General features: G+C 38.5%; 1 protein-coding gene across 1 annotated transcript in view; it reads left to right on the top strand.

Moving 5' to 3' along the window:
* Positions 1–22,666, top strand: part of LOC136881175 (uncharacterized) — a 64,512-nt gene that overhangs the window by 17,767 nt on the left and 24,079 nt on the right. Inside the window, exon 2 of the mRNA XM_067153849.2 lies at positions 11,557–11,620. Coding sequence (XP_067009950.2) covers positions 11,603–11,620 — 18 coding nt within the window. The 5' untranslated portion in view covers positions 11,557–11,602. The remainder of the gene's footprint in view (positions 1–11,556; positions 11,621–22,666) is intronic.

Below are 22,666 nucleotides of genomic sequence, written 5' to 3'. Positions count from 1 at the left end.
CAGCACGACTGACCCTATGAGCAACACCTTTCATAACACTCAGATGCACTAGTCGTGCTCTGAATGTCATTACTCAGCACCACCCATACCCCAGCAGCTTCCATATTGTCACAGCCATGGATGAGACTGGGACTTCGGTGGAAGCTACACTTTGCTCTGGCCTGTGCCAAGAGATGGATACAAAAGTACTGTATCTATCAAGAAATGGCAGAGTGGTTAATCTCTAGTATTACAAACATTTAAACGGGTTAACTTGTCTGCAATAATGCTGATGATTCATGATGAGAGGAAGTTTGTGAGTTAATTAACATGTGAAGAGCATTCTCAAGAACCACTCAACTGATATCAGTATTTTTTCATCATTAGAGAGATTTTCTTCCATATATCTAATGTTATTAATGCTAACATCAGAAGTTTTAGAAAGTAGAGCAAGGCGGAACATTTGTGTGTCTGGGAACTTTTAAAATGAACATGCTGCCGGAACAGTTAGTCCTGTAAAAGAACTGAGCCCACTTATAATTCCTATTTGCCAGGGAAGGCTGATTTTCTATGTTTTGGCTCATCCGATAAAATAAGAACCCGATAAACTGTTAGTCGGTACATGATTTATGATGAAGTAATTTATCAACTTTCGTAAAAAAAATATTCATAAACATATTCTTCGTAACTAATGAGTTTCTAGAAAATTGCCCGTTTATGTGCTAACAAAGCATTTCGAACGTGTAGCCGATAGCGCTCGCACGTTCAGTGTGGAGTCTGAATAATTGTTTCATAAACTTCATGGTGCAGTATTCTAAGAAAACAACAACAGCAAGAAGATCTTCAGCTAATGAACTACATTGTAAGCAATCGATTTCAATAACGTCGTTGGCAGAGTTGCATGTCCACCGGTTTGTGGTACAGTATAACCCCTCGCGGCAGTTTTGTCAAAGAGCTGATGCTGATACTTGCTGCGACCGAAATGCCGAATAGCCGCGTCTCCAAGCTGATGTGATTAACAGTTTCGGAAAACTATCCTATTAGGTAAGAAAATGAAATGGCATATGGCTTTATCGTTCCCAGTGCGACTTTTTTTGGTGTAAAATTTTTTTGCTAGTTGCTTTACGTCGCACCGACACAGATAGGTCTTATGGCGACGATGGGATGGGAAAGGCCTAGGAGTTGGAAGGAAGCGGCCGTGGCCTTAATTAAGGTACAGCCCCAGCATTTGCCTGGTGTGAAAATGGGAAACCACGGAAAACCATCTTCAGGGCTGCCGACAGTGGGGCTCGAACCCACGATCTCCCGGATGCAAGCTCACAGCCGCGCGCGCCTCTACGCGCACGGCCAACTCGCCCGGTATTTGGTGTAAAAAAATATCACACGAGATACATTAACTTTTTTGCATAAAACCACTTTATTGTCGCTACATCTATTCCTCAACAACACACAGTTATACACAATATACATTATATATTATTATTTTTACACAGCACAACACTATTAAGGGATTTTGCTTTTACAATTGGCATCACGTCGCACCGACTCAGATAGATTTTATGGCGACGATGGGACAGGAAAGGGCTAGGAATGGGAAGGAAGCGGCAGTGGCCTTAATTGAGGTACGGCCCCAGCATTTTCTGGTGTGAAAACAGGAAACCACGGAAAACAATCTTCTGGGCTGCCAACAGTGGGGTTCGAACCCATTATCTCCCGGATGCAAGCTCAAAGCTACGCGTAGCTTACCGCACGGCCAACTCGCCCGGTATATTAAGGGAAACACACTTAAGCAGTTTACTGTGGATTCTGTCAAGTACAAGTCCTCGCACTGATCGTTCACTTCACCATCACACAGTCGATTCTGAAAAGTACAGATATCAACTAAATCCTCAGCTCACTGTAAAACTTACTCTGACCCACAACTTACACTCTTGCCTCTCGGCCTGTCAGCTCGGTATACAGTATACACTGTTCGACAAACAGTCTAGAAATATCGACTTCTGGAGGTTCTTGCAATACTCTAAATGGTACACATCCGCATATACTAGGAACAATCGATCGGCCTCTCGATTGGAGTAGATCAAACTCGAGTGTTCGATTATAGTTTACAAACACACATAGCGAAATATATGACATTCTTCCTGTTTCTACTTGTATCTGGATAATAAATCATTTCAGTAAGTTTCCAGAAACATCCATATGTATCAGAATGACTAGCTGATGTACCCGTGCCTCGCAACGGAATTCTACATTGTATACAGAATTCTAGGTTAGGTAGTGTACACGTTGTGAGCAAGACTGTATGAAATTGCATAGCTCTTAACGTTACCGTAGAAACGCGATGGGGAAGTCGCCAAACGTCTCTTCTCATATGAAGACTGCGTTAGGAAATTTTAATTGTAAAGGTAAGCCCCCTTCCCAGCTATCAAACACTATCAAGTTGGGGAGTTTTCATTATAATTTGTAGACAGTCAATCTCCACCTGCCTTTTTACATCCTCAGAAAGACTTTCTTAGTAGTTTTCCCAACTGAAATGAACATAGGTCATTACAATGACGTCAGTAGGAATGGCACGATTAAAAGCAATACTTTCACATAAAATACTCGATCAAATGAAAAACCACACATTTTCACACTTTTAACGAACAGTACTACGCTGCTGATCTAACAGTCTAAAGTTCCAGACCAGCCGTGATCCGTGAAAACTTTTCGTCTTCTTTCGGCGGCGAGGGTGTCGAATAGTGGAAAGTCCCAGGCCAAAAACTATGCTCTTTTGCTAATAGTTTCCTAAGAGTACCCGATGAATCGGAAAATCTCAGTTCACTACACTGGCGGCGGAAAGAACTATCTGACTCGGAGGCAAGTTCTTCCTCCAAGCCAGAGGAGAAACCCCCTCTTCACTGCTATATATCTATATATAAAACTAGCAAGGTACCCGTGCTTCGCTACGGTATTATACTGAAATTTATAATTGAATGCTTATTGTTTTAGATATATAATCCGCCGAAATTCGCGATCTGACACGTTTTCAGCGAGAATCCACCAAAATTCCCGATCTGACTAGTTTTCTATTAGATTACGGCACGTTTCCTCCCATTTTTCAATCTTCCTTTCCAACAATCGATTTCGTACTTCCCGGGCTAGGCTCAGGTATTCTTCCCGGTCAGTTGGGTCCGTAAATCTTTGCCATACAGTATTTTCCTATCATCATTTTTAATCTGGATAAAATCCTTCAGGAGATCCGGCGTGGTGTCATATTCGGTGAATTGGCGGCACTGAACCCGCGGCCGGACTGCATTCTTAGACATTACCCGTCCAGGAGCCGTTTCCAGCGCGGTCCGCATATTTGACGACGGTCCGGAACATTATTATTATTATTATTATTATTAATGTTATTCTTATTCTTATTCTTATTATTATTATTACTATTATGTGTTGCTGGGATGTATGATGACGGGAAAACCGGAGTATCCGGAGAAAAACCTGTCCCGCCTCCGTTTTGTCCAGCACGAATGTCACATGGAGTGACCGGGATTTGAACCACGGAACCCAGCTGTGAGAGGCCGGCGCGCTGCCGCCTGAGCAACGGAGGATCCTTATAAGTACATTAAGAACAGTAAAATCAATTGGTCTCACCTCCTTTTACACCCCACCGCCGTTAGTTTTTACTGCCAACCCCCCCCCCCAAAAAAATTAAAAGAAGGCGTGTTTCTTTATGTTTAAGGGAGATTCCAAACACCAATGTTCACGTCTATTACCTTGAGTTTTGAGATATAAGTATCCCCATAAATATAATTTACTTTTGTCACTTCATTTCAAACTACTCCCCCCCTCCCTAAGTGAATTTTCCCGCAAAAAATACTTGTTTCTTTAATAATGAAGGATCTTCTAAATACCAATTATCACGACTCTAACTTCTTCACTTTTAGATTTACGTGTCCTCATGAAAGGAATTCAACTCCTTTACACTCCCGCCCCCCCCCCAAGATTGTTTCCCCCCCAAAACGCGTTTTTCTTTGTTTTTAAAGGAGATCCAAATACGAATTTTCACGTCTGTAACAACTTTAGTTTTTATTAGATGTATATATTCTCATACAATTAAAGTCAATTAATTTTTCCATTCTTTCACCCCCCTCCCCCCGCTTCATTGGATTTTCCGAGAATACGTGTTTCTTTACTTTTAAAGCAGATTGCAAATATCAAATTTCACGTCTGAAACATCTTCATTTTTAAGATATCAGTAGCCTAATTAAAAGAATTCAACACCATTTTCAGTCACTTTTACCCCCCTCCACCCGAATGGTATTTCCTAAAATTAAAAATACACGTTTCTTTATGTTTAATAGAGATAAAAATACCATTTTTTCACTTCTGTAACATGTTAAGTTTTTTTAGATATACTGTAAAAATTCTCATTTTAAAATTTCACCCATTTTGGGTTCCCCTTAAGTGGAGTTTCCAAAAACAAATCACCTATGTTTCTTTACATTTACAGAAGATTCCAAACACCCACTTTTTACGTCTGTAACATTTTACGTTTCCAAGATAATCTTTCAAAAAATTCACCCCAATTTGTCACTTCTGTTTAACCGCCATTAATAGGATTTTCGAAAACTAAAAAAAATACCTGTTTCTTTATTTTTAAAGGAGATCCCATATACAAATTTTTAGTTCTGTAATATCTTCCGTTTCTGAGATATATGTATCCTCATTAAAGGCATTCAACCCATTTTTTACCCTTTTACACCCCTCCTATTGGGATTTACAGGAAACAAAAAAATACGCGTTCCTTTATTTTTAGAGGAGATTCTAACTACCAATTTTTACATCTGTAAATTTTAAAGTTTTAAGATGTAGACACATTCATTTTAAAAAATTCACCCCCCTTTTCACCCCTCAATATTTGGATTTTCCAAAAACGAAAAAATACGTGTTTCTTTACATTTAAAGTAGATCCCAAATACCAATTTTCAGGTCTGTAATATCTTCAGGTTCTGAAATATAAGTAGCCTCATTAAAGGCATTCAACCCATTATTCACCCTTTTACACCCTTCCTATTGGGATTTTCCGAAAACAAAAGAATACGTGTTTCTTTATTTTTAAAGGAGATTCTAAATACCAATTTTTACATCTATAAACTGTAACAGTTTTGAGATATAGATACACTCATTTTAAAAAATCACCCCTTTTCACCCACCCCCCATTAATTGGATTTTCCAAAAACAAAAAATACGTGTTTCTTTATTTTTAAAGGAGATCCCAAACACCAATTTTCAGGTCTGTAATATCTTCAGTTTCTGAAATATATGTAGCCTCATCAAAGGCATTCAACCCCTTTTTCACCCCTTTTCACCCCTCCTATTGCGATTTTCCGAAAACAAAAAAATACGTGTTGCTTTATGTTTAATGAAGATTCTAAATACCAATTTTTACATCTGCAAACTTTAAAAGTTTGGAGATATAGATTCACTCATTTTAAAAATTCACCCCCTTTTCACCCTCCCATTAATTGGATTTTACAAAAACAAAAAAATACGTGTTTCTTTATTTTTAAAAGAGATCAAAAGTACCAATTTTCAGGTCTGTAATATCTTCAGTTTCTGAGATATAAGTACTGGTATACTGATTAAGGGCATTCAACCCATTTTCCCCATTTTCACCCCTTTTCACCCCTCCTATTGGGATTTTCTGAAAACAAAAAAATACGTGTTTCCTTATTTTTAAAGAAGATTCTAAATACCAATTTTTACATCTGTAAACTATTAAACTTTCGAGATATAGACACACTCATTTTAAAATTTCACCCCTCTTTTCACCCCCTTAGCGAAGGAATATCCAAAAATCCTCTCTTAGTGAGCACCTACATCTTAATATGAATATATCCCCAAAATTTCATTTCGTTACGTCCAGTAGTTTTGGCTCTGCGATGATGAATCAGTCAGTCAGTCAGTCAGTCAGTCAGTCAGTCAGTCAGTCAGTCAGGACAAGTTATTTTATATATATAGATAAGAGTTTTGTCTGTACATTGCTCAGAATTTAAAAAGGATGGTATTTCTCTATCGGTCATGTCCATAGTTACAAGGAAATGCACTTTCTAATTTTCCGTAATTTCTGTCTGTCTGTCTGTCTGTCTGTCTTGAGACCTTCCTATTATCTCTGACTACATTTACAAACATATATATATAACTGCATTTAACTTGAAAAATATGAAATATCTGCATTTAATTTGGAAAATCTGAAAATTAATATTCATTAAATAAAATACACACTCGTCGGACCTTATACTCACACTTACTTGTTACCTGCTTACTTACACATACATTATTTGAAGGGCGCCAGCTACCACTCAGTGCAGCAATAATAGAATGAGACTCTTGACTATCTCTAGGGTGTGGGGTAATAAGCTTACTTTTGACAACATACCATATAAGTTCTGGGAAAAGGAGATTGGCGTTCGGTTTCCCCATTAATTTTGAGGTTAAAATATTTTACTGTCATTGAAATAAAACTATGAATTCGTTTGATAGAACAAAATATATTCTTTAAATAATATATAAAATATGAGATGAGAATATGAAATTATGACATTGCAACTGAAAGAAACTAGGCATGAATTTGAATTATTCTTGACCGGACATTTAACAATTTATACGAAATATTTCCCTCACTGATTCACTTGACTGTACCTTCAACACTTTGAGTGTAATTACGACGTATTCCTTTGATCTGGTGTTTACTGTAGATGTGTCACGCCTAACTTGGCGATACATCCTTGTGACTGCTTCTTCTCCATATCATCTGACTTCTTTGTAAGTCAATATGGTATTACCTCTTGGCAGGTCCAGGGTTGCCCTCTCTGACTCCATGGTAAGCCCTTGCGTCCGTGTCTTCCACTAAGTGACGGACCAACTTTGGCCTCCTTCTCTCAATGACCAATAATTAATGGCTCACGGAGTCTTCTCCATCTCTCGTTCACACTCGTTGACTGACCGTCTGAGGCCTCTTCATCTAGTAGACTTGTTCACTGTACTGCTTCCGTTTAAATAATGACTGACGCTACAATATGCATCCACCTTTTATAGACATTGGTTGACACAGCTACGTAATCTCCAGAAATAACAATGACATACTCCCACAACGCCACAAACCGTTGCATGTAATGGTGAAATCCCCCGGGGCGGCTGAGTCTCTGAGCGAATATTCTAAAAGCTCACGATGACGTAGCCATGACTTGGCAATGACTTGGCAGAAATGCCAGCAATATTGCAATATAACGACGTCACATCCAACATCTGATATATCGAAACTCTCACTGTACAGGTATTTAATATTAATCTACATATACGTATATATGCATACACTCAATTACAAATACGCATGCGACAATATTTGCGTACTGGAATTGAATAATAATTATAACAAAATAATAGTAATCTCACAGATAAAATAATAATAATAATACGGACATAATAATAATAATAATAATAATAATAATAATAATAATAATAATAATAATAATAATAATAATAATACAGATAAAATAATAAAAATACAGATATCATCTTGTAACGGGTTTGAACCGTTACTGTCTGTCTGTCTGTCTGTCTGTCTGTATGTATGTACACGCATCACGAGAAAACGGCTGAAGAGAATTTAATGAAAATCGGTATGTAAAGTCCGGCAATAAGTCGCTACAATCCAGGCCATAAATAATCATATTCACGTCGAGAGAAATGGTAGTTTACGGGAAGGCCTAAAATTTAATTCTCAAATATTTATGTTATTAGTGATCCTATCTTAATGAAAATCGATATGTAAATTCCGGGAATAATTCGCTACAATATAGGCTATAATCTTATTCACGCTGAGAGAAATAGTAATTTAGGGGAAGGCCTAAAATTTAATTCTCAAATATTTATGTTATTAATGGTCCTATCTTAATGAAAATCGGTATGCAAAGTCGGGGAATAAGTTGCTATCATCTAGGCTATAAATAATCTTATTCACGCTGAGAGAAATCGTAGTTTACGGGAAGGCCTCAAATTTAATTCTCAAATATTTGTATTATTAGTGGTCCTATTGACAAATACTACATAACTAAAGTTATATAGTATTAAATTTCCGATCATTTATGTCTTATACATTTTTACCGTACTGGGTATGATAACAGAGATATTCATGAATTTTGATTTTTGTTTCTAAGTCCATATCAGCTCCGAGTCACGAGAAAATGGGTAAACAGAATTTAATGAAAATCGGTATAGAAAGACGGGAAATGAGGAACTACAGTCTACGCTACAAATAATTTTGTAAGACGCCCTCTTATCACAGAGTCGAAAGATAACTAAATGTGAAGGCCTACAATACAGAAAGCTTATAACATTGATCAACAATAACAGTACACTGACCATTGTTTGTTGTGATGTGCTTTGTGTCTCTGTTGCAACTCATCTCCGATAGATGGTATTACTGCTGCATGCTGCATACCGAGATTTTTAACATTTGCTTTACGTCGCACCGACACAGATAGGTCTTATGGCGACGATGTGATAGAAAGAGGGCTAGGAGTGGAAAGGACGTATCCCTGACCTTAATTACGGTACAGCCCCAGCATTTGCATGGTGTGAAAATGGGAGACCACGGAAAATCAACTTCAGGGCTGTCGACAGTGGGGTTCGAACCCACTACCTCTCGGATGCAAGCTCACAGCTGAGCACCCCTACCCACACGGCCAACTCGCCTGGTCGTGCCGAGTATAACAGCCTTCCTGAATATTGGCGGGAAGTAGATGAGGAGTTGGATAAGTTTCTTCTTTAACAGGCCATGCCCCTGGTTCATACATTTTCTGATATTACTGGTACGTAACACACTGGTTCATCATAGCATTTGATCTATTCAATCGCTACTTTGAGGCACTGATTGGAATGAGCAGTGTGCCTATTTAACGGAACAATGGCAGAGGAGTGTTCACGTCTCTCTGCGGCCTGGTCATTCCAGCACTGGAAATTTGGACTGTTAGATGTGCGGTTTTTCATTTGATCGAGTATTTTATATGGTAACATTATTTTTAATTACTACATTCACACTGGCGTTTCTGTAATGGCCTAAGTTGACTTCAGTTAGAAAAACCACGAAGATAGTCTTTCTGAGAATCCCGTAGCGAAGCACGGGTACTAGCCTATACGCGAACCTTTCCTTGAGCCCTGATCTCCCTAGTGCTGAATTGGTAGACTTCGGTTAATCTTCGACATCCATATTGGCAACCTTTGAAAGACAAACGATGAATCGCTTATTCATCGCTGTGCGACATCTGGCGTACACTTTGCGAACTAGTACTGTTGTTGTTTACACAGCAAAGCCAAACTATATCATTATTGCTAGTAACAAGATTCGCATTGAGAAATGTTATATAATGTTAAATAATGTATGTGTGACACAGTTGTTGACGTAAGATAATAAATGTTTAGAAAATTCATATCGATCGATCATATTATCGATTCAATTCAGATTTCATTTCCATGCAGTTGGCAGTATAACCGGAACCGACAGCGCTCCCTCCTTACTCCTCTCCCCGTAAAAATCTGGCTCAAGAAAAAGTTCGCGTATAGTACATCAGCTAGTTTGGAATAAAATTAATGTTGAATTTAATAAAAGTGAAGAGGAAGAAGCTTTTCTTAAGAAACAGCTCTTTTCAGGGTTGAATTTCAAGTAATTTATTGAATTGTGGTGCTATAATTTGGAATGGGCCTAAATTGTAATTCTAGACCAGGTCATACTACTACTACTACTACTACTACTACTAATAATAATAATAATAAGTGAGCCATTGCCTTAAATGTGCACACTACTCATTCGAAACAGCGCCCCAGAGTAGGGATCGAATAGCTGGAATACTATGATGAACCAGTGTGTTACGTACCAGCAGTATCAGAAAATGTATTAACCAGAGGAATGGCATGCTAAAGAAGAAAGTTTTCTAACTCCCCAGCTATTTCCTGCCAATATTCAGTCAGACTGTTATACTCGGTACTCCCATCTATAGGAGTTCAGAAGCAGCATAAGAGACAAAGAACATCAGAACAATCAATGGTCAATATAATGTTACTGTTGATCAATTTTAAGAGCTTTCGATATTGTAGGCCTTTACATTGAGTTTTCTTCCGACTCTGAAATACCACCCTTATCATAGTCGGTACGGTAAAAGTGAATACATTTTTTTTTATCAGAAATTGTATTCTCTCTAACTTTTCTTATATAGTACTTCTCGATAGGACCAATAACATAGGTACTTAAAAATTAAATATTTGATTCCTTCCCCTAAACTACAATTTCATCCAGGGTGAATAAAATTGTTTGTAGCTTAGACTGTACTGTAGTTTCTCATTCCTCGACTCTATATACAGATTTTCTTTAAATTCTGTTCACCCATTTTTTCGTAGCTCGGCGTTGATATGGACTTAGCAACAACAATACAAATTCACGAATATCTCTGTTATCATAACCAGTACGGTAAAAATATACAAGACATAAATGTACTGAAATTCACTTTTATATAACTTTGGTTATGCAATATTTATCGATAGGACCACTAATAATATACATATTTGAGAATTAAATTCAGACCTTCCCCTACACTACCATTTCACTCAGCGTGAACAAAATAATTTATAGCCTAGATTGTAGTGGTTCATCCCCCGACTTTGCATACCGATTTTAATTAAATTCTCTTCAGCCTTTTCTCGTGATGCGTGTACAGACAGACAGACAGACAGACAGACAGACAGACAGACAGACAGACAGACAGACAGACAGACAGACAGACAGACAGACAGACAGACAGACAGACAGACAGACAGACAGACAGACAGACAGACAGACAGACAGACAGACAGACATTACGGAAAAGTAAAAACTGCATTTTCTTGTTAATGTGGACATGACCGATACAGAAATACCATTCTTTTCAAATTCTGAGCAATATAGAGACAAAACTCTTATTTTATACATATAGATAGTGGATTATACCCAATATACGAATATTACAGAGTTTTCTACAGTTTTCGACTACTCAGATTTTGAGGTTAGACGTGTTCACAATACGTATTTGAGGTTATACAAATGTACACTGCATATTTATAGTGTATACTCGTACTTAGCCTTTAATAAAGTATAACTAAAATATACTAAACATAATAAGTGAAGGTTTTACAAGCGTTAGGTTATGAGTAGCATGGCGTACATACGGCAGCTTTTAGTGCCGGGAGTGTCCAGATGTAGGTCTTTTGATTTGACACCTGTAGGTGGCCTGCGCGTCGTGATGATGATGATGATGATGAAGACAAAAACACACACACCCAGCCCCGTGCCAGCGGAATTAACTAATTATGGTTAAAATTCTCGACCCTACCGGGAATCGAACCCGGAGCCGCTGTGAACAAAGGCCACTATGCTAACCATTTAACCATGGAGCCGGTCATCTAATTATGTCTGATTCGATGAAGAAAAGTTGTAATAACAAAAACATTACTAGGGCTCTACTGTAGATCATCTTCACATTTTAAAATTTCTTCTTTCAGGTAACAGCCTTAAGAGAGAATAAAGAAGTCCAGCAGCAAACAAGAGATGGGGTCATTAGAACAGGTAAGTGCTTTCATTAAATATCCTGTTCTTATCAGCGATAAGCTGTTAATAATAATAATAATAATAATAATAATAATAATAATAATAATAATAATAATAATAATAATAATAATAATTCATTGTAAAAAATTGTATTAAGTGAAAATTCGTGTTACACTTGGTGTAAACAAAACATTAGCTCGCGAAAATAAACTTAACGACCATTGATTCAAGTTTAATAATCACAGGCTTCTACATAGGCTAACTCCATATATTAACTTCGACAGCCACTTTAATCGGAGGGGAAAACATTATTTTGCCTCCAGACCTTCTCTTCAGCTATTTTTTCATTCTAAAGATTTATCAGAATGTTATTGTGTTTCAAACTTTAATGAAGGAATCTGTTTTTAATTTTACTGTTTGTTTTGCACCGCACCAACATTGGCAGGTTTTATGGCGAGGAAAGGGCCAGGACTAGGAAGGAGGGGACTTTGGCCTTAATTAAGGTACACTTCATCTCCAACATTTGCTTGTTATGAAGATGGGAAACCACAGAAAACCGTCTTCAGGGTTTCCGACAGTGGAGGTTCGAACCCACTATCTGCCGTATACAAACTGAGAGCTACGCGTCGCAAACCGCATAGCCATTAGCTCGGTGAGGGGAACCTTAAATGGTACTTAACAGCCTACAAGCAGTCACCTATAAATATTGACCACTTCATATTACTCCTAGTTCTCTCCTCTTCCCATTATCGCCGGGCTGAATGGCTCATACCATTGGGGCACTGGCCTTCTGACCCCAACTTGACAAGTTCGATCGTGGGCCAGTCCGGTGGTATTTGAAGGTGCTCAAATACATCAGTCTCGTGTCGGTAGATTTACTGGCACGGAAAAGAACTCCTGCGGGACTAAATTCCGGCACCTCAGCATCTCCGAAAAACCGTAAAGGAAAGAGTAGTTAGTGGGACGTAAAGCATATAACATTATTACTTCCCATTACTGTACTTACATTCATATGTAATAATAATAATAATAATAATAATAATAATAATAATAATAATAATAATAATAATAATAATAATAATAATCAGGAAAGGTACCTGTGAACTACCAGTCAGAAGATTTTTCGTTCGAAACCCATCATCGGCAGCCTTGAAGTTGTTTCTTCCATGGTTTCCAATTTTCACGCCAAGCAAATTATGGAGCAGATCATTGATAAAGGCCACGGCCGCTTTCTTTTCAGTCCTATCCCATTCCTGTTCACTCGTTGCCGAGAAAATCTAATCTGAGTTAGTGCGACGTTAACGCAAACTGTTACAGTAAGAAGAACTTGGACGAACTGAACTGTGCTGCAAGAAACATCACTGAGTGGGTAAAAGTTCTCACTTTGCCGTTGGAGTAGCTCACACATTGGATCAGTAGTAGAATGTTGGTCTCCTAATCCCTAGTTCGTGGAATCAAAGCCGGCAGCCGTAGTCGTATTTCTGAAGTATAGAAGAAAGTTCATTTGGCACACCGTGAAAAGATCTCTGGTGGCACATTGGGTGTTTAACTTGCTGTCTGATAGAGTTAAACGGAACGTCATACGTCTTCTTCTTCTTATCATCATAATCTGATCTGGAAAAGATCTGGGGAAATTGCTGAATGATATGGACACAGTCCTGGAAAAAGGTTACAAAATGAAAATAACTCTATCAAAAACAAAAGTAAAGGAGTGTAATCGAAGTCAGGCGTTGCAGGATGCGTCGTAACAAGCGTGATCTGTAGTTAAAATGTATCCTGATTTTCTACCTTTGCAACTTCGCACATCTGCACGAGAATATGCCTCTCATCTCGAGGGAGATTGAGCTACTTCCTTGCGGCCTACTGATACCACTGTTTATTTCTTACTATGGTTCTTACTTGCCTTCAGCGCACTGTGTAGAATGCAAAGGCCATTCGAACGAAACTCTTAAGCATTATTCACAGGTGACCTGACTGCGAGATTTTGTCTTCTTTGATCGTTGCTTCATTGAGATCTTCGTGTTTAATTTCCTTACAGCCATACCTAAGATAAGTTTAGCACCAAAATAATAATAATAATAATAATAATAATAATACCGAGCGAGTTGGCCGTGCGGTTAGGAGCGCGCAGCTGTGAGCTTGCATCCAGGAGATAACGGGTTCGAACCCTCACTGTCGGCATCCCTGAAGATGGTTTTCCGTGGTTTCCCATTTTCACACCAGGCAAATGCTAGGGCTGTACCTTAATTAAGGCCACGGCCGCTTCCATCCCATTCCTAGGCCTTTCCTATCCCATCGTCGCCACAAGACCTATCTGCGTCGGAGCGACGTAAAACAAATAGCAAATAATAATGATAATAATAATAATAATAATAATAATAATAATAATAATAATAATAATAATAATAATAATGTCATCCGGTGAGGCGCCTATAGGAAATCTGCGCGTCTGTGAAGATGGGGATGAATTCTAATTCTGGGGATATACTAAAGACGATGGGTTGGGATATAGTACCTTGCATATCTGAAGTACTTATGTGACTCTTGTTTGCATGAAGGAGCTATAACAAATGAATGGAGAGTTGCTATAGTAGCCCCTGTGTATAAAGGAAAGGGTGAAAATTACAAGGCACAGTTTGACATGCATTACATGTAAGCTTTAGGAAAGCATTCTTTCTGATTTTATTGGACATGTTTGCGAAATTAATAACTGGTTCGTTAGAAAGCAGTTCGGGTTTAGGAAAGGTTATTCAACTGAAGCTCAGCTTGTAGGATTCCAGCAATATATAACAGATATCTTGGATTCAGGAGGTGAAATGTACTGTATCGTGATTGACCTCTCTAAAGCATTTGATAGGGTGGATCATGGGAGACTACTGGCAAAAATGAGTGCAATTGGACTAGACAAAAGAGTGACTGTGTGGGTGGATATAATTCTAGAAAACAGAACTCAGAGAATTAGAGTAGGCGAAGCTTTACCTAACCCTGTAATAATTAAGAGGGGAATTCCTCAAGGCAGTATTACTGGACTGGTTTCTCAAATATATAACTGATATGAGTAAAGAAGTGAAGTCGGAGATAAGGCATTTTGCGGATGATGTTATTCTGTATAGAGTAATAAATAAGTTGCAAGTTTGTGAGCAACTGCAAAATAACTTCGATAATGTTGTGAGATGGACAGTAGGCAATGGTATGGATGATAAACTGGGTTAAAAGTCTGGTTGTGAGTTTCACAAATAGGAGAAGTCCTCTCAGTTTTAATTACTGCGTTGATGGCGTGGAAGTCCATTACGGGGATCACTGTAAGTAGGCTACCTAAGTGTTAATATAAGGAAAGATCTTCATTGGGGTAATCACATAAATGGGATTGTAAATAAAGGGTACAGATCTCTGCACATGGTTATGAGGGTGTTTAGGGGTTGCAGTAAGGATGTACAGGAGGGGGCATACAAGTCTCTGGTAAGACCCCAACTAGAGTATGGTTCCAGTGTATGAGACCCTTCCCAGGATTACTTGATTGAAGAACTGGAAAAAAATCCAAAGGAAAGTGGCTCGAGTTATGCTGGGTGATTTCCGACGAAAGAGTAGCGTTGCAAAAATGTTGCAAAGTTTGGGCTGGGAAGACTTGGGAGAAAGAAGACGAACTGCTAGACTAAGTGGTATGTTCCGACCTGTCAGAGGAGAGATGGCGTGGAATAAGTTTGAGTGGTGTCTTTAAAAGTAGGAAAGATCATAATAAGAAGATAAAGTTGGAATTCAAGAGGGCAGATTGGGGCAAATATTCGTTTATACGAAGGGGAGTTAGGGATTGGAATAACTTAACAAGGGAGATGCTCAATTAATTTCCAATTTCTTTGCAATCATTTAAGAAAAAGCACAGAAAAAAACAGATAGAGAATCTGACACCTGGGCGACTGCCCTAAATGCAAATCAGTAGTGATTGATTGAATACTGAAGACGATGCACACACACACACACACACAGAGAGAGAGAGAGAGAGAGAGAGAGAGAGAGAGTCTTCGAGCCAAAGGAATTAAATAATTAAGATTAAATTCCCGACCAGGCTGGGAATCGAACCTGGGACCTCTGGGACCAAAGGCCGGGATGCTAAGCATTTAGCCATGGTGCCGAGCTACCGCAACTGTTTCAATGGAGATGGGTTGTATGTACTATTTAAACTACATACCAGATCTCCTGCCATTCTTAAATATTTGGCAGTACGAGGAAACGAACCCGGGACTCCAAGTAAGGCAGCTAATAGCGCTAACTGCTATGCTACGGAGGCAGACAACGCCCACACGTATTGTGAGACCTGCGTTTGAGTGGTGGGCCATTTTCAGACTACAGTAGTAACGTTCATGTTTTGGTGCAGGCATCACTTTCAGCTGTATGCGCTGGGTCGAAACCAAAGCCATCCGAATTATCCAATTCTAGCAACACACAATTATTATTGTTTTGAGGTTTTAGTGTCTTTCCCCATTGTCGGACGCGCTTGTGAATGGTTGGCTGTTGAGAGTGCTCTTGCATTATTGTAGTGATAAAGTAGTTAAAACGTATTGAAATTGTTTAATTTTGTGTGTGTGTGATTCATTTAGTGCCATTTATATATTGGTGTTACTGCTTGTTGATAGAAACTGGGAGTAGAGATATTTATTTGAATTTTATATCAAGTACCGGTAGTTCAGTTGGTGTTCAGTAGATTGCGTTTTCTAAGTTAAGTAGGCTAGCTAGGTATGTTTTGTTTCGAATTTAGGATTAGGAAATAATTTAGGTAATAATATTAATTTTTGTAAATTTAATTATCTGTAGGTTCGCTGGTATAATACTTACAAAGACAGAATACCATAAGGAGTGTTAACTTCCGCAGCGTTTAAATTCGTTCAGACAACAGACACAGTATTTCGTATAGGTATCCGTTCGATCTATCACGAAGATAATATTTTATTCAATTAATTAATACGACACGCCTGTAAACTATTATCTAAAAAATAACTTAAAAAGAATATGCGGTATTTCACTGGAGTATTAGTCAACCGACTTTGGATTGTTAACGATCGTTGGCAGCATTCCGACGAGAACAAAGATTGTATAGGGTAGTTAAGAAAACAAATACAAGAATCAGTTGATTACTGTATTCCAATAATTTGTATTTCAAAGTCCCCGGCATATTTTGTACTTTGCACCTACGATTAATCATCGAGTAAAAGTTACTAATCACATTCCTATATTCCAATAATTGCAATTAAACTTCCCGGCGTAGTTTTGACAGACGTTTTTGAGAAATTATTGTAGGTAGTCTCTTATTTTTCAGCATTTAAGGACGCTTTTATTCTCCGTCCCACGGAATAGGGAAAATAATAGTAATCACCAGTTGTAAATCACACAACCACATTTCAGTTGACAATTGTAGTGTAGATACGGTATATTAGATAGTAACTTGCCTGTTATACTCGTGTGTATCTGTGTGTATGGTAACCCTTTGGATACTTTAACATTTAACAAAAAGGCAGTTTTCATTTCTATTAGAGCATAGTAAGATAAAGCAGCAGGTAATAATAATCAGTCTACGCATTTAGCTTTGTTGGTAATCCTTGAGTAGTTCTTGAGGATTTCAAATTATAATGGCAATTTTGGTTTCTGTTTGTGCGTAGCAATAACCTATTGTAATTATGATACGTCTGAAGTAGTTTAAAAATTGCTGTAGTGCATTGTAGTATCTGATCAGAGATTAGCGTGCTTATTCTATTCTTGTGAAATATTTGTGTAGTAGAAGCGTCTCTAGAAAATCTCTTACTAGAATTCCGTTGTTGTAATTAGGATAGGCTTAACTACAGTGTAGAATTGTGTACCTAATTCTTGTATATTCCTTTCGGTATTCAGTAATTAACTGCAGTTTTCATCCTGGTAGGGTGTTGTAGGATAAAGTATAGTACAACTAAGTAGTATTATAGAGTAGTAGTATATTAATTACCTTATTGCCGTGTGATCATTTTGTACTATCCTAGAGAATATTTATTTCATTTAACTTTTTTGCACAGAATAAGTTATTTCTTAAGAAGGGAATTTGTTCACTTCAAACATCGATATAGGAATTAGAAAGATGTTTCTGAAGACTTTCATCTCGAGCGTGGCATTGTATGGAAGTAAAACATGGACGATAACTAGCTCAGAAAGAAAGAGAATATAAGCTTTTGAAATGTGGTGTTACAGAAGAATGCTGAAGGTGAGATGGATAGATCGAATCACAAGGAGAGATACTGAATCGAATTGGCGAGAGGAGGTCGATTTGGCTAAATTTGATGAGAAGAAGAGATAGAATGATAGGACACACCCATCTTAAAAACCGAGAACTTGTTCAGTTGGTTTTTGAAGGAAGTGTAGGCGATAAGAACGGTAGGGGTAGACCAAGGTATGAATATGACAAGCGGATTAGAGCAGATGTAGGATGTAACAGTTACGTAGAAATGAAAATGTTAGCACAGGAGAGGGTGGCATGGAGAGCTGCATCAAAACAGTCTATGGACTGATGACTCAAGCAACAACAAGTTATTTTATTTTCATTATTCCGTAAAGAATTGCTAAGGAGTGCAAGTGTAGGAACTGTTGGTGTGGCCAGTCATTAAGGAGTATGAGGGAGGAGTTGGAGAGTTTGAGGGAGATAATTACTATCCTCTCCGAAGACAGGAAGGAACAGTATGTGTAAAAGAGGGATGGGAAGGAAAGGGGAGAATTGTAGAAGACAAGTGTTCTAATGTTTTAAGGGAAAGGACATTGCAGGCCAAGGGCTCTATTCAGGATCAGAATTCAGCACAGGTATCTGTGATAAATCTGTACGAGTCACTGTAGATAGAACAACAGACGGACGATGAGGGGCAGGGGACGGTTGCTAAGAAGTGTGGAAGTAGGACGAAAGGAAAAGGTAGGAAAGGGAAATGTAGAGTAGAGAATAGGAAAATACAGGTGAAACAGGATCGTGGGAGGGAGAAAAGGAAGGACGAGGTAGCTTCTGCTGCCATCAGGAAAAATACGGATGACCAGGAGGGGAGAGGATCAAATGAGGCCGGAAGGGTTGAAATTCTGGTCATGGGAGATTCCATTGTTAGACATGTGGGGAAAGTGTGTAGGGGAAAGGGAACCAGGGTGGAGTGTTATCCAGGAATTAAGGTAATGCAAATGTTGAGGAAAGTAGAAGAGAAAGAGGATGGAAAGGACAAGGTGGTAGTATTTCACGTTGGTATCATTGCAACACCCCGTAACAATTATAGGAATGACGTTCGGCTAGTAAACGTCATAGGGAAGTGCGCACACAAGAAAAGTCCAAAATAGATCAAAACGACCAGAACAATGAGGTAATAATACATCAAGCATACAAGGAAGCAAGGAAGCAAGGAAGAGTGCAGTAACCCATCGATAATAAAAGACAAGAGGCAAGGATCCGAAGGAAATGCAAAGGCATTCGCCATAAAAACGACACCAACATTTTCAAAACTTTTAAAATAAAATTATAATGTTTTAAAAATAATATTTACATTAAAATTAAATTTGAAAATTAATAAACTTTGATAAAATAATAAAGATGAGAAATTTGCAAAGAACAAAAATAAGTGGGGAATATAATTAATATTTAGTAAATAAATAATTTGAATGTAAATAAACCTACTTCTGTAGTAAAGAGTACTATTCTATCACACAAAATATCCTGGTGCACCAGCATATTCTGAACATCACCAAAAATTCACATATTCAACGGAATTAACATTTAAACAAAAGGGAAAATGGGTTGGATCAGTGCTGGATTAAGGTGTTTGGGGGCCCTGGGCTATTTAAAAATGTGGGGCCCTTTCTTTGTAACCAAGCCCCCCCCCCAGGCAACGCCGGGGAAGATACCTGGGTCTTCGGGGGTGGCAGTCATTATTGCTACCACTACACCAACGAGATCGGCAATTTATTATTTACGACTCCGAGTATTCCATACAATGTGACTGAAGTTTAAAATACACATTAGAATTCTCTTCATTGTTCCTAAAACCATCTTACTAATGCTCATACTTTCCTATTCCGTAGAGACCTAATCTCTCTTAAAACAGCAGACTTAGATATTACACTATTCGCTTACCTGTAGAAGATTCCAATTCACCAGTAACAGCCTCTTCAGTCGTCGATGCACTAGTAGACTTCCTGTCAAAAATTTTTGATATTTTTGGCAAGTTTTCAATTTCTTTCAAATTTTGTTATTTTAATTTACGTTTCTTGGCACCACTAGAATATTTTCTATCCATTTTAAAAGAACATTAAAGTTGTAAATTACGAATGGTCCAATAATCAGAGGTGAACTGGAAGTTCTCTTCCGGATGCAATGATATAGTATAGCATGCGCATTCCACCGTGCTTCCCCTGTCCCCTCCCGATCACTTCCTAGCTCTTCCCCCTTCACCCTCTGCCCGTACTCGCAAGCTGCCAGATTTAAATTTTCGTCAACAATAACCTTTACAATAATTACAGTGCGTAAGTGGCGAGGATTCGTGTATCCGGACGGTAATTGATTTTAGCAGTGATGAAATACTAACGTGGACAGCTGATAAGAAGGAAGGAAGAGTGCGTGTTCGATATTTAGCGAGCATAAATATTCATATACATGCACGGAGGTGCAGCAGCAGGCCTTTTTATACAATTTTAGGTTCGGCCAAGGGCCGGGACCCCTTGACACGCAGGGCCCGGGGCTGCAGCCCCTTTAGCCCCCCCTTTAATCCGGCCCTGGGTTGGATGACCAATAGAGGGCTTTTTGACAGCACACAGTGGAGATTCATTCCCCAAATACCCACATTAACGTTGATCCACGAACACATCATATTAAATCCAAAACATTACACAAATGCAGACCATAATGTCCAAACAAGCCCGCACCGAATCGAGAATATTACCCCAAATAAATCATAATTAAAATCACAAAAGCCATAGGGGGCTTAGAGATCAATAGAACACCCGATATAAATAAAATAATAGGACGGGCCAGCTCAATTTACATGACCAAGTCAACCACACGAACATCACTCAAGATGAAACAACCATCATTGTAATCACGATGTCACACACAAGTTAACGCTATCGCAGACAAGACAATAATGAATAATAATCAATTACGTAACTGCCAGGCACGAAGACATAAGCAACAACAATAGTAAGAATAGCTAAGAACCACTCACACTAGGGCTGTCCAAAAACACTCGACTAAAACCCGAGAAGTTACGATTTACGTTACATGCAGATTATTGAAATTAATGCGGATTTACCCAAAATAATTAGGACAATAATCACATAACACACCCGCAGTAGACATGAGAACAAAGCATTCCAACCAAAATTATATATATACCAAAGAAATATTAAAATCTACCAAACCAGATAATAATAATAATAATAATAATAATAATAATAATAATAATAATAATAATAATAATAATAATAATAATAATAATAATAATATACTCACAATTAAATGCGCGAACAAATCCTACGCCCTAGTTAACGCACATGCTCCTACAAACGATAAGAACAAGTCTGATCCAGACAAAGTTGATAATTTCTAGGACCTACTGGATGAAAAATTAAACAAAATCCCCAAACACCATGTCAAGCTTCTTTTAGGTGATCTCAATGCCCTACTAGGTCGTGAACAGAAGTACAAGAAAGTTATAGGAAATTACCCTACGCACAAAAGAACCAATCCCAACGGCAAAAGACTGGTGTCCATTTGCGAAAATCACAACCTGCAGGTCATGTCGACCCACTTTCGCCATCTACCCAGAAAGCTAATGACTTGGCGTTCTCCCGTCCAAGCTCTCGGAGAGTTCCAAATTGATCATGTTGCAATCTCCAGGAGAAACAGCCCTGAGATTATGAATGTCAAGGTAAAGAAAGGCATCAATGTGGCCTCAGATCATTAGATGTCTCTTATCAAATTCAAACCAATTCCCGCAAACACAAGGAAGACAACCAAACAATCACACGCTTCGACAATGATAAACTTCGGAAAAGGGTCAAGGAGTTCTAGGAGAAGGCTAGGCCAAATGACTGTGACTTTAACAACGCCAAAAGTCTCCTTGTAGAGGCCGCCAAAGACGTTGCAGAAATCAAGAGAAGCAAAAAGCATGCCTGGTGGAATAGTACCTGCGAATCAGTCCTCCAAGAAAGACTCAATGCGTGGAAACAGTACTACTCTACGAAATCAGAAAATGATTGGGAAACCTACAAAACCCAACGTGCCCAAGCAGCTAGGGTGTTCAGTACTGAGAAACGTAAATACGAAAAATCTCCCATTGGAAAGATAGAACAAAACTTTAGGAAGAATGAAAGCAGAGAGTACTACAGAGCCTTCAAACGCAAACTCACTGGCTATAAACCACCATCTCTATGCTTTGAGCGAAAGGACGGCACACTGGCGACGTCAAATGAAGAAAATTGCAGCATTCTGGCAGATTACTTCAAGAATTTACTTAATTGCTCTAAACCGCAAAGCGCCATTCAGACCAAAGAACCCTTACTCCAGGTACCCAGATTCCAGACCACCCGACAGGGATGAAATCAAGCGCCACATTGCCAGTCTCAAAAATTACAAAGCGTCGGGGGAAGACTCAGTAGTAGCAGAACTATGGAAATATGCCCCAGAGGAATCACTTGATATCTTGCAAAAGCAAATAGAAGAAATTTGGAACAATGAGACCCTACGCGAAGATTAGAAAATAGCTTTGATCCATCCATTACACAAAAAAGGCAGCATGAAGAACATCAACAACTACAGAGGAATATCTTTGCTACCCTTGACTTACAAAATTCTATCACTTGCCATCCTGGAGCGTTTGGAAGCACAAGTCGAACATCAAATAGGTGAATACCAAAGATGGTTCAGAAAAGGTCGCTCAACAGCTGAACACATCCAGAATTTCAAAACGATCATCAGATGTTGTACACTAAGTTCCAAGTAGTATGTGTCTGTCTTTGTGGACTTTAAGAAAGCGCACGACTCCATTGACCAGGAAGTCCTGCTAAACATCTTAAATGAATTTG

Source organism: Anabrus simplex, chromosome 1 (genome assembly GCF_040414725.1).
Source record: "Anabrus simplex isolate iqAnaSimp1 chromosome 1, ASM4041472v1, whole genome shotgun sequence".
NCBI classification, from domain to species: Eukaryota; Metazoa; Arthropoda; class Insecta; order Orthoptera; family Tettigoniidae; genus Anabrus; species Anabrus simplex.
This window is presented reverse-complemented; position numbering and strand designations above follow the sequence as displayed.